This window comes from Mustela putorius, unplaced genomic scaffold (assembly GCF_011764305.1).
Source record: "Mustela putorius furo isolate JIRA1106 unplaced genomic scaffold, ASM1176430v1.1 tig00000275_pilon_pilon_pilon, whole genome shotgun sequence".
Lineage (NCBI taxonomy): Eukaryota > Metazoa > Chordata > Mammalia > Carnivora > Mustelidae > Mustela > Mustela putorius.
In genome coordinates, this window is record NW_025421341.1 from 32,509,711 (window position 1) to 32,521,742 (window position 12,032).

General features: G+C 41.6%; 1 protein-coding gene across 21 annotated transcripts in view; it reads left to right on the plus strand.

Annotated features, from left to right (window-relative positions):
• Positions 1–12,032, plus strand: part of SP100 (SP100 nuclear antigen) — an 88,660-nt gene that overhangs the window by 21,522 nt on the left and 55,106 nt on the right. For all 21 annotated transcript variants that reach the window (XR_001176544.2, XR_006606370.1, XM_013046297.2 and 18 more), the window contains exons 2-6: positions 4,365–4,527; positions 5,884–6,052; positions 8,758–8,841; positions 10,629–10,691; positions 11,497–11,646. Coding sequence is in view for 19 of the 21 variants with exons in the window: in XM_013046297.2 (XP_012901751.1) it covers positions 4,365–4,527; positions 5,884–6,052; positions 8,758–8,841; positions 10,629–10,691; positions 11,497–11,646 (629 nt within the window). In the remaining 2 variants the exon portion in view is untranslated. The remainder of the gene's footprint in view (positions 1–4,364; positions 4,528–5,883; positions 6,053–8,757; positions 8,842–10,628; positions 10,692–11,496; positions 11,647–12,032) is intronic.

Sequence of the window (12,032 nt, forward strand, 5' to 3'; positions counted from 1 at the left end):
TGCCTTCCAGGCTCTATCCCAAACCTGCTAACTTTTAAAACTCCAAACTTGAGCACCTGGGTGACTCAGTTGATTATGTGACTGACTCTTGGTTTCAGCTCAGATCATGGTCTTGGGGTTCTAAGATCGAGCCCTGTGTCAGGCTCAGTGCTTGGTATGGAGTTTGCTTGGGATTCTCTCCCTCTGCCCCTCCCTCTGCTTGCACGCACTCACTCTAAAAAAATAAGTAAATAAAAATTTTAAAACTAAAAACTTTAAGGATGTGCTGTGGTGGGATCCTATGCTGATCTTCTGGGGGAGGGTCTCACTGTGCTTGGACTGAGGGAGATCTAACTGAGAAGGGTAGTCATGCCAGATTGCAGGGGTGTGGGACTTGGGGCAAGCAGACTAGACAGCCAGTGTTGGGACTGAGCTGCTCTAGTCAGGTGGCTCCATGCTTAGGCTGAGGGCGGGGAGACAGAAATAGTGTTTATTGGCAATTTGTCCCTGGAGAGGCATTTCTGTGAATGCTACCCCTCAGGGATGTGCTCCAAGAAGAGTGAATCACCTCCCCACTGCCTGCCCAGGGGACCCCCTCTTGTTGTACCATCTGTCCCAGGGTTGTTCCCCTGCCTTTACTCCAGGACCAGAGCAATGCCCTCAGGGCTCTATCTCACCATGCCCACCAACCTTTAAAATTCCAGTCTTCAAGCCCCACTGGTGGCAAGAATTCACGAAAATCAGCCCCTCTCATTTTCCCAGCCAGTGACTTTGGGAAGTGTTCTCCTTGTGCATAACTCTGTATGCTCCTCTCTCTCTCTCCCTCACCTTTCTCCACAACCAGGGCTCCCTTCCCTCTGCAGCACCTGTGATCTGTATCACTCCTCAGCCATGTTTCTGCACTTCCTACCTTCCTCAATGTGGCCTCTTCTCTCCCTCTCATCATGCAGTTTGTTCTGTCAGTCCTGAGGTTGATTTCTTGGGTATTCGGAATGATTTGATAATTATCTAGTTGTGTTTGAGGGACAAGATGAGCCTAGAGTCCTACTATGCCAGCATCTTAGTTCCCCCACAGACAAGCTCTGCTTTTTATTGGAGTATTTAGACCATTCACACTGAATGTAATTATTTATAAAATGCATCAATATCTAGCATGTTTGTTATTGTTCCTTAGTCCTTGCATTTGCTTTGTTTCTTTTTCTTTCTTTTTTCCTGCCTTGTCTGGTTTTAAGTTAGCATTTTATATGATCCTATCTTGTCTCTTCTATTAACATATCAATTGTACTTCTTTTCTTTCTTTCTTTTTTTTTAGTTTTCAAACTTCTATGAATTTAGAAATTAAAAAAAAATTTTTTTTAGTGTTCCAGAATTCATTGTTTATGCACCACACCCAGTGCTTCATGCAATATGTGCCCTCCATAATACCCACCACCAGGTTCACCCAACCTTCCACCCCACTCCCCTCCAAACCCCTCAGTTTGTTTCGCAGAGTCTACAGTCTCTCATGTACTTCTTTTCAAATGTTTTTAGTGATTGCCTACAGATTTCAGTATAGTTTCCACCATTTCATCTATAGCACAGGTACCTTGTAACAGAGTATTCCCAATACCATTTCTAGTTAGGAATAAGTTTAATGAAAGATGTGTATGGCTTCTTTTTTTAATTCAATTTAGTTAACACATAGTTTATTATTAGTTTTGAGGTAAAATTTATTCATCAATTACATGTAACACCCAGTGTTCATTACATCAAGTGCCCTCCTTCATGCCCATCACCCAATTACCCCATCCCCCCATGACCTCCCCTCCAGCAACCTTGTTTGTTTCCTATAGTTAAGAGTTTCCTATGATTTGCCTCTTTCTGTTTCTGTCTTATATTATTTTTCCTTCCCTTCCCCTTTGTTCATCTGTTTTGTTTCTAAAATTCCCCAGCCTAGAGGTATATGACTTCTGTACTGAAAACTATGAACTCTTCTGGAAGGAAAACTAAATAAATGGAGAGCTATACAATGTTAAGAGCTATACAATGTTAACAGATTGGAGCTCCATATTATTATCAGTTATCACCAAATTTGTTTGAAGTTTCAATGTAAACTGAATAAAAATCCCAAAGGCTTTTCTTGTAGAAACTGACAAATTGATTTTAAGAGATATATGAGAAAAGCCAAGACAATTTTTCCCTAACTGACATCAAGACTTTCTATAAGCTATAGAGTCTGCAAGCCAACATGCTATTGGTATAAGGACAGACAAACAGATGAGTGGTACAAAATAGAAAATCCAGAAATAAACCCATGCTTACATTGTAAATTGCTTTTTTAATAGTTCCATTAACTTGTGGTAGGCAAAGATTTCTTAGTACATTAAAGTTATTAACCACAGAAGAAAAGAACTGATGGAATTGGCTTCCTCAAAATTAAAAATTTCTCCTCATCAAAACACATGGTTAAGTGAACCACAGACTGGAAGAAAATGTAATACATGAATTAAACGAAAACACTTCTCTCCATAATGTAAAACAAACTGCTACACATCAGTAAACAGTAAAAGGCAACCTGACAATATAAATGGGTCAAAAACTTGAACAGATACTTTACAAAAGGAGATTCATGAATTGCCAATAAACATATGAAAGCATGCTCAATGTCATGAGTCATTAAAGGAATAAAATTAAAACTGTATGAGATCCTACATCATACTCATGAGAAAATGAGAAAAACTATTTCTAATAGACTGCGAAAAACAGTTTGGCAGATTCTAAAGTGGCTAAGCATACTCATGCAATGATCTGCTCCTAATTATTTACCCAAGAGGAATGAAAACGTCATGCCATAAAAGGAAGTGTACAAGAACAGCGGCTTTATTCATACAAGTCCCAAACTGGATTCAATCTAAGTGTCCATCAACAGGAAAACAAATAAGCAGATTGTGGTAGGTCCACACAATGGAATACTTTCAGCTACAAAAAGGAACAAACTTCCATTCATCCAGCAGTATGGATGATGAGCAAATGTCAGGCATAAAGGAAACATGATGGATTATCCATGCATATGAAAGCCAGTAAGAGGCAAAATTCACACAAGTAATAGGTCAGCAGTGTTTGCCTTTGAGAGGCTGCCTGGCTCTAGGTGGTCAGCTGGTAGGGTGAGGGTTAGAGGTACACTATTCCGTTCTCCATTTTTAAAATAACATGTACATTTTCAGCACCCTGTCTCCCTTGTGATCTCTACTGCCTCTTCGGGGTTCTTCAGGACATACCTGTTGTTTTTCTGACCTCTGAGAACACCCTTCACCTACAACAGTAATTATTAGCACTCTTCTGACCACTTTTGTCATTGAGATTTTCATTGAAATCTCTCTTGGGCTCATTGCCCCACAATTCTCTTTGTCATTGTGAATTTCTTTATTATCATTTTAGCAGGGCTTTTAATAAAAGAGAAGACAAATGCTTCTTTTCTATCTGCAGTCTTTGAACTGAAACATTTCTTTTGCAGGAATTTGACATAACGATGTGACATTATTATTCCCCGAGGCATACTAAGTGCTGGGAAGTCGCAATAATTCTCTTCTGGTTTGATAAAGAAAGCTTCTAAGTCTTTTTGTAATACAAGATGTTGATTAAAACATTATTATTAGAGCAATAAAATGATCAACTAAAAATTGGAATTAGAGACTGAGGTTTAAAATTACTTTCACAAGAAACATCAGTGATTTCTGAAATTCAGATGCCTGAAAAGATTCACTATATATAACAATAATCAGGATAGATTTATATTAACACAAAGTAGGACCAGATGTCCCAGGAGAAATGTTTGATATTCTTGTGATATTATAAATTTATACTGTTTCATATCACTATTAACCACATCTTATCCTTTATAAACTAATTTTATAATGTAGGATAGCATTTCTCTTAACAGCTATAGGGGGAGAACTGATTTTTATCTTTCTGATATTTTTTTTTCCTCTTAGTTGTTAAGTATTTTCAAGGTTAAACTTTTATCCCATTGCTTTCCTTTTTTCTAAAAGGAGTACAGTTTATTCCATTGCTTTTCATTCCTTTGTTCACTCCATCTCAATTTTGTTTAAATTTAATTTTTTTAATTACAAAAATATTTCAGATACGTGAAGGTATCTTTATAATGGCTTTGATCCACACAGATTGGAATAGACTTTTTCGGTCCCACACTTAAGTCTTTCTTAACCTTCATGCTTTCTTCATCATGTCTTTGCTTATTACTTCAATTCCATTTATTCTGTCTCTGCTCAGCCCTATTTACTTTATATGTTAGTTTTGCCCCGCTTATTGTTCATATAAATCTTACAGCCTCCACAAGCATCTTGGAATCTTCGTGACCATTTTCACATGGTATCCTTCCTTCCTAGGACATCCACGGAAGACCAGTACAATGATGACAGACTTGTCTATGAGACTCTATTCAAACACTTCAAAAGACACAAGGTGGAGATTTCAAATGCAATAAAAAAGCCATTTCCTTTCTTTGAGTGCCTCCGGGACCGTGAACTCATCAGCAATAAAATGTATGATGTAAGTGATGTTTATTATGTCACTCTTTGGTAAACTGGCCCCAAATGGAGTTATATTTTGATATCTTGGACCCAAACATCAGGCACAACTAACTGACTGAGGAGTCTCCTATGAGTGGGGACTTTTTCAAGTATTGTTGCAGGTGTTACCATAAGGTAAAAAGGAAAAGGAGAATCAGTTGTCACCAGGGATAATCCCGCTTCTCACTGAAGGAAAGGTGCTTTGTGCTGCCCCCTGGAGTTGGGCTGAATAGCATAGCAAATGGGCTGAACCTGAAACAGAGGTGCTCCATAGATATGTAATGCCTTGTAGGAACATGTAGAATATAGCATAAACTGAGAATTAAAGGTAATTTTAATAAATTTATGTAAAACTTAAGTGAGTTAATTTAATAAAATAATAATTGACAGATATCATTTCAGTGGGCATTAATTTGAGTGATTAGATCTGAGAACATTAAAATCTACAGGGAATTGATGTCCCATTAGGAAATTTGGGAATTGATGATTATTATTCTTTTGCTAGCAGTTTTCAGTTTTTAGGGCTTCTTTGTTTTGTTTCTTCTATTTCTTTTTCTTTTTTGTGGTATTTCTGGAGTCTTGGAATTTGGGTTTGATTTTATCAATAGGCATTGCTGGACATACAGAGATTCAAGTCTTCTCTTTGCCGTATGAATATACATTCTCTGTGGCCAAATTCACAAAAGGAGAGAACTGTCACATGGTTTCCTTGAGTTCTTCCAGGCCAAGTCCGTCATGGGGAAAGGGGAAAGGTCATCCCTGGAACAGGACAGCTGCTCTTAGTCTATTCCTAAAACATCTGGCCAGATTCCTAAAGGGCTACACATCATTTAGCTTTGAACCTACTGTTATTTTTCAAAACTGCTCTTACTTATATGTAATTTATTTATTTATTTATTTTTTTTTTTTTTTAAGATTTTATTTATTTGACAGAGAGAAATCACAAGTAGATGGAGAGGCAGGCAGAGAGAGAGAGAGGGAAGCAGGCTCCCCACCGAGCAGAGAGCCCGATGCAGGACTCGATCCCAGGACCCTGAGATCATGACCTGAGCCGAAGGCAGTGGCTTAACCCACTGAGCCACCCAGGCGCCCACTTATATGTAATTTAATGTAGATGAAGGTGAAGAGAGATCTGTTTCACAAGGGAATGTTTTTAAGGAGGCAGGATTTACTTGTTTCACGTAGTATCTAAACAAATAAATAGAAATTCTAAAACTTTATGAGAAGATACATGTACAGGGAAATTGGAAAACATTACCCATGAAATCACTTTCTAGGGCTCTTCTGTAACTTGGAAGTCTGTATTTATATTTTCTCCATTTAATATTTTTTTAAGGATTGTCAAGATTCTTGTAGAAACCTGGTCCCTGTACCAAGAGTGGCGTATAATGTTCTCAATGAACTGGAGAAGACATTTGACCTGCCACTTCTGGAAGCATTGTTCAGTGAGGTCAACAGGCAAGAATACCCTAATTTAAATCACATTTACAAGAGCTTCGAATTTGGTAATTGGGTTTATTATCTACCTTTTGACACCCAGGGACACTTTTTTTTTTTGGACAAATATATACTGAGCGCCTACAATGTTCCACAGGCAGTGCTGGGGCAAGGGGGATATAACAGTAGAGAAAGTACTAATTGTGAACCTTCTCAAAGCTATGGTATAATAACTATGGTACAACAACCACCTAGAGTATAGGTCTGCTTAACTAGGCATTTAGACTCACAGGACAATCAGAGCCAAAGTGGCTTCAGATTTACTCAGAAGGACAAATGATAGGAAACCCAGCATCCCCACAGGGCAGCATCAGTTGCTCCTCTTCTGTGGGACTCCTTGTGGAGACCCACACAGCGGTCCACCAAGGTAACTACTACTCCGTTGAGTGTCTGTGAATGTAGGCTGCACTCTGGCTTAGCAGCACCATGCCCATGTAACAGTGCTCAGTCATGTAACAGCACTATAGTCATAACATTCGGGAGCCCTACTAGGGACAAATCAAGTTGTAAGTGTCACCACTTTGAAGGAAGACCAAAGCCTGCTTTGTAGTCTGTAGATGGTCCCTCCCCATCCACATGCAATTTACCAATCGTTTTTATCTCTAAACTAGGGCTAAACTAGGTATTAACTAGGCCAATGTTGGCCTAGTAGAAGAAAACCCACCTTCTTCAGGTTTCCAAAGTAATGAGCCAGAAAGTTAACCCAAGGTCAAATTTACACTTAAGGAGAATTGGTTCTGTTAACTCTTTCTCCACAAGGGGTGAAACAAACATTATTCAAATAATCACAAAACTAAAGGCTTAATTCTCAATTTTTTTCCTGGGAAAACATGATTCTTATTTTATTTTAAAAATAACTTTATTTTAATTTATTTTAAGAACTGCAAGAGTTAAGAGAATGCTCTTTATATATCTATGCTTATAGATATATATATTTTTTAACTTGACTGGGAAACTTTTTATTCCAACACAGTTTGGTGCCAGTGGAGTTCTCCAGATAAGGGATAAAAACACAAGAAGAATGTCACTGTGTCCTGAAGAGGGTTGGCACTATGCAATCAAGCGTGGAGTGTGAAAGGACCTAGTGTGTCCTCATAGACAAATTCAATTTGTCTCAGAGAGTGAGAAGCAGAATGTGGAGCTGATTCATGAGAGATAAGTTTGAAGAAAATTTTAGAAAGTCAACCGTATAAAGCTAAGCAATTGAAAGGTTATTAGTAGGCAATAAAGAGATATCAACAGTTTTTATAAACAAGGAAAAAATTAAAAAGCATGTATAAAGCATGTGGTTTGTTAACTTGTGTCAGTAGTCACCCTATCTAATTAAAAACAAAATAATTTCAACAGCAGGTCAGTCCAGTTTGAAATGGAATAAAGGCAGTTGTCAATATGATATTGGTAACCAGCATGTCCTGGACCATGGGAACAGAGGGAATGGTGTATACTTGTATTGCCCATATCTCAGGGGCTCTGATTCTCTTCATGGACTGCAGGGACCCCCCCCTTTCCAGGATCAGTGTGCACATCACCTGTATGTGGAGCTCCCTGAGCTGGGGTGCTCTTCACCTACACTTGTTGCCACCCACCTGCCCCTGGGAGATGGCAGCAGTTGCCTTCCCCACATTGTTGTCCATGGGAGCTGTACATCAGCGACCCAAAGCCCAGAATCTGAGGGCTGTGGCCTGGGGTGCAGCACCCTCTCCTGCTGCTCAGTCCCACCTTCATCCCATGCTCAGAGCCCCCTGAGCCCCCGGGGAACCACCTACACGCACACAGACCCCCTACACCTTTCCCTTTGTTCTTCTTGAATCTTCCACCTGGTTTTGCCAGGGTGTGAGGCCAGGTCCTGAGATGACAAAGCATCCGTGGCTCCCACTGTTCCGTGCAACTCACGCCTGCAGGTCCTGCCCCAGGAGGAGCTCCTGCCATGGGCCCTGGAGCAGCAGGTTCCCTGACTCTGTGGGGTCCCCTCCTCCCTGAACTCCCCACAGACATCCCCCCGACCTCCCTCCAGGCTTCCTAGTTTATTTTCTTCCTTCCATGTGTGCTGGGTCACCTACAGGCAGGGGTGGCTGGTGTCCCTCCCTCCCGTGATTGGAGACCTCCCCAGGCCTGGGGAGGCCTGTGGGGAGATCCTCCAGTGCAGCTATCCGTGCTCCCTGCTCAGAGCTGCAGAGTGTCCTTCTATGTTCCTGGTATCTGAGCCCCTGGGAGGTCTGTCTTGTTCCTCCAGGTGTCCTCTGCTTTGTGTCTTTGGGAAGAGCTCACCCTCCGTGCCCCAGCTCTCCTCTTGTCTAGCAGCATCTTCAGAGCATCTTTTTCTTTCATACCTGTGGATCTCTCTGAGAGCCTAGCTCTTCCCCAGAGGATACCTATTTCTTCCTTTCAGTTTGAACAGTTCAGAAACACATTTCACTTCTATTATTTACTTTGATATATGCTTTTTCTGCCCATCCGCAAATTCTTTTATAAGAGTAACAGCATCATAATGTTTCCTTATATTGGAGTGGCTCCTTTCTGTGTGGGAAACATAGACTCTCTTGCTGGGAGTTCCCTTTCTACCCAGGGATGATGGGGGAGCTTTACAAGGAGGATCAGAGGCACTGAGCTTGAGTGACCTGAGGCTTGGGAGTTGTTAACTGTGTAATTTCGAGGTGTTGTTCCTTGTCTCTGATGGGATCCCTGTTGTCTCCTTCTGTCTCCCTGTCTTCAGCAATCCAAGAGAAAATTAATTACCAAGAAAGTGACGAAGAAGAGGTGGACAACAGTCCTCATACCCAACTGAGCATTGAACAAGGTGATTGTAACCTGATAAACACTGATTCTCATCAGCAAAGAAGAAAAGGAGAAAGGGAACTCAGCCCTGAGTCCTGGAGTGTATTTGGGGAATCAGGGAAGAAGTGTTAAGGACCAAGGAAAAGGCAGGGAGGGGTGTTTACATACGTGTCTAAGTAGAGGCCAAATCCTGGAGGAGTAGCTATGACAAGAGACCGTTGGGTCTATAACCGAGACAAAGGGACAGAATCTCAGTGTGAGAGTAAACCAGATTTAAGCAGATTCGCTATCAGGAAGTAATTGTGATTTTAAAAAGTCCCTGTAGGAAAAGATTGATGTGAAGCTGTAAAGGGGCCATGGTCAAAATAAAATGATGGCGGAAGGGCTGATTTCAATGTGGGGGATGTTGTTCAAGAGCCCAGAGAGTCAAGGGGAAAGCCAGTCACACAGAGAGAGAAAAGAGGAAGTGGTAAGAAGATTGAAGGGAGGGTGTGGGTACTTTGAGTGAGAGAAGGAGGGAAATGAAAGAGAAGAAAGGAAATAGCTGTGTTATTAACATCTCACTGGTTGAACATTTATGGGGATGGTTGTAGGTTTAGTGGTCAGGCTACCATTGGAGGTTGGCATTGCTTATGTGCCCATTTTATAGATAAGGAAATTGAAATCCAGAGGCTGTGTTTTTTGTTGGCCTAGGGTCAGATGAGCAAGGGTGAACCCAGGCCTTCTGAACCCGGAGCCTGTGTGTGTGTGTGTGTGTGTGTGTGTGTGTGTGAATTCACGCACAGTAAAAATTCACATAACATAAAATTAACCATTTTAAAGTGTATGGTTAATGATATTTGGTGCATTCACAATATTGTGCAACCACCACCTCTGTCTGGTTGCAAAACATTCTGATCGCCTCAGAAGGGAACTCCATATCACTCCCTGTGCCCCTCTTGCCTAGCCTCTGGCTACTACTCATCTCATTTCTGTCTTTTTGGATTTACCTATTCCAGACATTACATGTAAATGGAATCATATCAACACGCCCTTCATGTCTGGCTTCTTTCACACAGCTCAGTATTTTCAGGGTTCATCTATGTTGTGGCATGAATGTGGTTCTTCGTTCCTTTTTCTTGGTGAAGAGCATTCCCTTGTATGATATATTCATCACATGTTGCTTATTCATTCTTCAGTTAATGATGGGTGGTTTCTACCTTCTGGCTGGGACAGAGCCTGCATTCTTAACCCTGTACTGCCACTCCGGTATTCTAATGGAAAAGACAGAAGCATGAGACAAAAGGGAAATATATGCAGAGAAAGATACAGAAAAAAGAATACCAAGAATGAAAGGAGGTAGAGGAGAATTGGACATGGAATCCTCAAGGAAAGGCCAATGAGAAAGACGGAACAGATGTGTAGAGGGAGGGTGTAGAGGAAGAGGAGGTGGGGATGAGTCAGCAGAGCTATGGAGGACCTGAGTAATTCCACTGGTCAGGGAAAGCTCTGGGAACAAAGGCAGTTTCACTATGGCCATGGGAGTCAGGATAAGCCATCACCAGTTACTCAAGTGCTTCGAATTGGACATGCAGTGAGGTGGTCTGGCTGAGACCCTTTTAGCCCGGGGTGCAGCTGACCCCATTCCTCTACTCTGCCAGTTGGGGTCTGACTGCAAGGGTTGCATGGGTTCTGTCAAGTCCACATAATCTCTGTATGGCTACCTGGAGGGGATCTTCAATTCTTGCTTTATAAAAAATGGAATTAGGAGAGAATGGCACAGAGAATACTTCAATTTCTGAAATGAACTTGCAATTTCTTCCCCCCTAGGAACTGGTGAAAACTGTTATCGAAGCCTGACCTCGTCGTGCCCCCAATCCTCGTCTGATCACGGTCTGTTCCTGTTGACTGTATTCTGACCCTTTGTGTTCTTGTCCCATTCTGGAATGTGCTGAGAGGTGGCGGGGGCCAGGAGGAGGGTGGTTGCAGGGGTGTGTGTGTGTGTTTAATCACTGATTGCCCAGAATTTCTTTCTTTACTTCTCAATTTCTATAAGGAAGTCCTGGGGTGTTTGCCCTAGGATTCATTCCTTACCTTCCCCTGTTCTGCTCTGCTGGCCACTGACCACTGGTCCCTGTGGACTTACTTGCTAGCCCCCTTTGTTGCTGGCTTCCTGCTGGGCTGCAGACATGGGACACTAACAAGGTATCAGAGAACAGGAGAAAGGAAGAAGCTGGATATTTCCCCATCACTGCCTTTGTCTACAAATCTGACAGTGACTGCATCTCATCCATGATGCCACTTCCCACCAAGCAGGCCAGCCATGGGCCACCTTCTTTTTTTTTTTTTTTTTTAATTTATTTGACAGACAGAGATCACAAGCAGGCAGAGAGGCAGGCAGAGAGAGAGGAAGGAAAGCAGGCTCCCCGCTGCAGGTGCCCCCCCATGGGCCACCTTCTATCCACCCAGTGACCCTGACCTCGGAGCACACCCTTGGTCCCTCCCACAGTGTCCTGTTAAGTATTCTTCTGGTCACTGCATTCTTCTATTTGGACTTCAATGTATATATCAATTGTATAACCAACCCCTGGATGGAATCCTCTGTGCTGCAAAACCTTAGAGTGATTTGTATTTTCTTGTTGGACCCTGATTGATGCAGAGGGCAAATAAAATATCTATGAATTAAAACATGGTTTAGGTACAGCCCCATCCGAAAATGGGCCCTTGGAGAACCTCTGCGAAGCAGAGCAGATAAATGGAAACAGAACAGATACAACCAGTGACAAAAATGATGCACAAGAAGTCCAACAAGCAAATGAGGAATATGCCCAAGAATCTGAGCCAGCAGGTAAGACTGATTGCCTGGGTTTGCATGATTGTAGAGGCCTAAGCAGTCCTTGTTGGTGGCAAAGAATGGAGTCATGCTGAACTTAAGGAAACATCTATTAACAAAGAAGGGAAGCTCATGCAGATACAGAGAAGGCAAGGATGCAGCTTGATATATTGATGGGAGGAAGGAAATTAGGAAGTGTTAGCTTTTGCAAGCTACTTATTTTTTACTGGATTAGAAGCTGGCATTGGGTGAGATCGGAATTGCCAACTTCTACAATTTTCCTGCTGATAAAAATGCTAAATGAACTAAATTGTACTGTTTAACTGAAAGAGCAATATTTGCCTACATGTAATGGAAAATATACAAAATATGTTCCGGGTGCTTTTAAATTTTCTCAGTGT